Raw genomic sequence first — 4,160 nt, 5'->3', positions numbered from 1 at the left:
GTGTGTGAGGTGTGTGTGTGTGAGGTGTCGTGTGTGAGGTGTGTGTGGTGTGTGAGGTGTGTGAGGTATGTGTGGTGTGTGTGATGTGTGTGTGTGAGGTGTGTGAGGTGTGTGGTGTGTGTGTGAGGTGTGGTGTGTGAGGTGTGTGAGGTGTGTGTGGTGTGTGAGGTGTGTGTGTGTGAGGTGTGTGTGTGAGGTGTGTGTGGTGTATGAGGTGTGTGAGGTATGTGTGGTGTGTGTGGTGTAAGATGTGTGGTGTGTGTGGTGTAAGATGTGTGGTGTGTGTGGTGTGTGAGGTGTGTGTGGTGTGTGAGGTGTGTGTGGTGTATGAGGTGTGTGAGGTATGTGTGGTGTGTGTGATGTGTGTGTGTGAGGTGTGTGAGGTGTGTGGTGTGTGTGTGAGGTGTGGTGTGTGTGGTGTGTGAGGGGTGTGAGGTGTTGAGGGGTGTGAGGTGTGTGTGTGTAGTGTGTGTGGTGTGAGGTATGTGAGGTGTGTGAGGTGTGTGTGGTGTGTGTGGTGTTTGAGGTGTGTGAGGTGTGTGTGGTGTGTGTGTGGTGTGTGAGGTGTGGTGTGTGAGGTGTGTGGTGTGTGTGGGAGGTGTGTGAGTTGTGTGTGGTGTGTGAGGTGTGTGAGGTGTGTTTGGTGTGTGTGGTTTGTGAGGTGTGTGTGGTGTGTGTGATGTGTGAGGTGTGTGGTGTGTGTGTGAGGTGTGTGAGGTGTTGTGTGTGAGGTGTGTGGTGTGTGTGTGAGGTGTGTGAGGTATGTGTGGTGTGTGTGATGTGTGTGTGTGAGGTGTGTGAGGTGTGTGGTGTGTGTGTGAGGTGTGGTGTGTGAGGTGTGTGAGGTGTGTGTGGTGTGTGAGGTGTGTGTGTGTGAGGTGTCGTGTGTGAGGTGTGTGTGGTGTGTGAGGTGTGTGGTGTGTGTGTGAGGTGTGTGAGGTGTGTGGTGTGTGTGTGTGGTGTGTGTGTGTGTGAGGTGTGTGAGGTGTGTGTGGTGTATGAGGTTTGTGAGGTGTGTGTGGTGTGTGAGGTGTGTGTGTGTGAGGTGTGTGTGTGTGAGGTGTGTGTGTGAGGTGTGTGAGGTGTGTGTGGTGTGTGAGGTGTGTGAGGTGTGTGTGGTGTGTGAGGTGTGTGAGGTGTGTGTGGTGTATGAGGTTTGTGAGGTGTGTGGTGTGTGAGGTGTGTAAGGTGTGTGGTGTGTGAGGTGTGTGTGGTGTGAGGTGTGTGGTGTGGGAGGTGTGTGAGGTATGTGTGGTGTGTGTGGTGTGAGGTGTGTGAGGTGTGAGGTGTGTGAGGTGTGGTGTGTGAGGTGTGTGAGGTGTGAGGTGTGTGAGGTGTGAGGTGTGTGAGGTGTGTGTGAGGTGTGTGAGGTGTGTGTGAGGTGTGTGGTGTGTGTGTGAGGTGTGTGAGGTGTTGTGGTGTGTGAGGTGTGTGAGGTGTTGTGGTGTGTGAGGTGTGTGAGGTATGTGTGTGTGCTGTGTGTTCTGTGGTGTGTGTTGTGTCCACGTGCAGCAGCACTGTGGTGCCGTGTCTCAGGACGGGTGAGACAGGAGGTCCTATCCCCGCAGCAGCTGCTGGGCCCGCCAGGTTCCCGCTCCTCGTGCGGCGGGGGTGGTAAAGGCAGCGGGGGTGGTGGCAGTGGCCAGGGAGGGTCCAGCCTCGGGCAGAAGGCCGGGCCCCCGTCGAAGTCCCCGGAGGAGGGCGGGCACAGCTGCGGTGCACCGAGGCAGATGCGCTGTCCCAGCCCCGGGTGCCCTGATCCCCGGGGCCCTGACCCCGGGGGTGCTGCCCAGGACGGGCAGGGGCAGAGGTCCAGCCTCGCAGCCTGTCTGCCCTCCCCAGGTCCCCAGCATTAGAACCAGCGCACAGACCCCCGACGACCCAGCGCAGAGCAGAGAGGAAGGTCTGCAGCCACCGCCGGCCAGGTCTGCCTGTGGGGGCTCCGCGTGGGGTGGGTGGCCGGGCTCCCCGCGTCCGAGCACGGCCAGCGCTGTGGGCTCTGGCTTTCATGCAGACACACTGGCTCCCCCCACGGCCTGGATGCGAGGTGCCCGGGGTATCGGGGTGAGTCTCAGATCTGAAAATGTGAGTAGGTGCCCCGAGGTGCCTCCTTCTGTCCTGCCTGTGGTGACAGCCTGCCTGCTCATCTCAGGACAGGAGACTCGGCACTTGAACTTGATTAAGTGCCAGTTACATCGCGTTGTAGGTAATGCCACTGTTTTCTTCCGGGACACTGAGGACTCTGTCCTCGGAACTCCCATCTTCACCGCCGTAGGTTATTTCTTTTTTCCCTGCTTGGTTCTTGGAATGTGATTTAGGGCTGAAGTCTTCAGTCCCCTGCAATACACACACACTTTCCTTTTTTCTTTGTTTCTTCTCTTACACCCTCTTCCTTTTCCTTGCCTGGAAACCCTAACAGACCAGCGTCATGCTGTGTCTCCAGCTTTGTGATCTGTGAAGTTTAATCTTATAACCATCGCTTCCCCACACCTCTGTTCCAACACCTGCAGGAATCCTTGACGCGACCTTCCGTGTGCCTGCTGTGTGGGAGTTGACATCAGCCCTTCCATCACATGCTTCTACCTGGGGATCATGTTTCAGCTCCAGGCCTGCCCCTCAGGGTTCTAATTCCCAGACGCCTTGGTCTTATTGCACAAATGTGCCGTTCGATTTGCTAGACCCCAGGAAACTCAGGGCCGCTGTGGCCTCTGTCTGCGTGGCGTCTCATCCAAGGACCTGGGTAGACGGCCAGCAGAGGCAGCAGCTGACATCCGCCCTTAGGACAGCCCCCAGGGGGAGTCACAGCTCACACAAGAGTCGGAATATTTTTCAATGTTTCTGTCAGTAATGAACTCCTGTCAGCTACACTTGCTGTGTAGGCTGTGCACAGGGTCTTCTAAACTCCCCCAAGTTCCACCTGTAGCAGCTGTTAACAGTGTCACCCCTCCGACACCTACAAACACCCCACAGCCTCCCCCGGACACGTCCCTTCCATTCCTGGCAGGCCTGCCCACCTGATGGGCCAGAAGGGCCCGGTTCCCTCCCACCCCTGCAGGGCCCACCCCTGGGCCAGGACCCTGGCCTGCAGCCCTCCTGCCCTGGGGAAACACACAGGGTTTCTGGTGGGTAAAAGCATCTGACCAACCCGGCTCCAGCTGCCTTTTGCTCCCACTCTGGGCTTTCCCAGGGATGCGGACCTCTTCCTCATGTGGGTCCCCCATGTCCGTGGATTTTCTGATGAGGTGTGTGCGTTTCTAAAGTGACCAGTAGACAGTCGCTGTAGGTGGCCCGCCAGCTGCAAGGGACTGGTAACTGCCCTCCCTGGGGTCCCAGCAGGGGTGGGGGGGCCCGGGGACCACACCCCCCCCGGAACTGCTTGCCCAGCTGTGACGTCCAGGGTTGCATGGGCTGTGGACAGGCATCCACGGCCCCCTGTGCCCCTGCTGTCTTGCAGATGGCCTTCTGCGCCAGGAGGTCGAGGCGGGTCCTCTCAGAAGCTGCGTCCAGCAGGAACACGCAGGGGTCGCCGCCCCGCCTGTCCAGGGTGAATGGCTGGTCGCGGCCCTTGCATTCCTTCCAGATCATGGCCTGGACCGTGTTCCTGACTCTGGCCTTCACCACCTTCGGGGTCTTCATCCCCCTCCTGCCACATGACTGGAGATACATTGCCTACAGTGTATCCTTTTCCCGGGGACAGCCTGTGGTCTAAGCTGGGAGGGGCTTCCCAAGGGGCCTCCAGCAGGCCTGGCTCCACCCACAGGGGTGGTCAGACCTGCCTCTGCCCCGGCTCCCACAGTTCTGCCATGGTTCACCCCCACCGTCTACACCAGAAACCCCACAGCTGCCCTCCAGTGGCTGTTGGATCGGGGTCCCGGCTGCCAGTTCCCACCTGTGCTGGGCAGGGGGAGGGTGCCCGGCTGGCAGCCGGGACGAGAGGGTCCTTGGTGGGCAGAGACCCCAGGAGGGGAGGAGCTGCAGACGGGCCGCAAGCTGCCCTGACTGTGGCTACACAGCCAGTCTGTGCTGTCGGAGATGAACGGTGCGCATGCGCACGCGTGTGCACATGTGCGTGCGTGTTCATGTCGTGTGCGTGTGTGCACGCTGTGCATGTGTGCGTGTGTGCATGTGAATGTTGTGTGCATGTGTGTGCATGTGTGCAT

General features: G+C 58.9%; 1 protein-coding gene across 1 annotated transcript in view; it reads left to right on the top strand.

The window, feature by feature from the left end:
* ZDHHC11 (zinc finger, DHHC-type containing 11) overlaps positions 1 to 4,160 on the top strand; it is a 34,176-nt gene that overhangs the window by 2,085 nt on the left and 27,931 nt on the right. The window contains exons 5-7 of the mRNA XM_010857129.1: positions 1,843 to 1,925; positions 2,135 to 2,271; positions 3,455 to 3,676. Of these exons, the coding sequence (XP_010855431.1) occupies positions 1,843 to 1,925; positions 2,135 to 2,271; positions 3,455 to 3,676 (442 nt within the window). The remainder of the gene's footprint in view (positions 1 to 1,842; positions 1,926 to 2,134; positions 2,272 to 3,454; positions 3,677 to 4,160) is intronic.

The sequence above is a fragment of the Bison bison genome, unplaced genomic scaffold (assembly GCF_000754665.1).
Source record: "Bison bison bison isolate TAMUID 2011002044 unplaced genomic scaffold, Bison_UMD1.0 scf7180017864377, whole genome shotgun sequence".
Classification (NCBI taxonomy): domain Eukaryota; kingdom Metazoa; phylum Chordata; class Mammalia; order Artiodactyla; family Bovidae; genus Bison; species Bison bison.
This window is presented reverse-complemented; position numbering and strand designations above follow the sequence as displayed.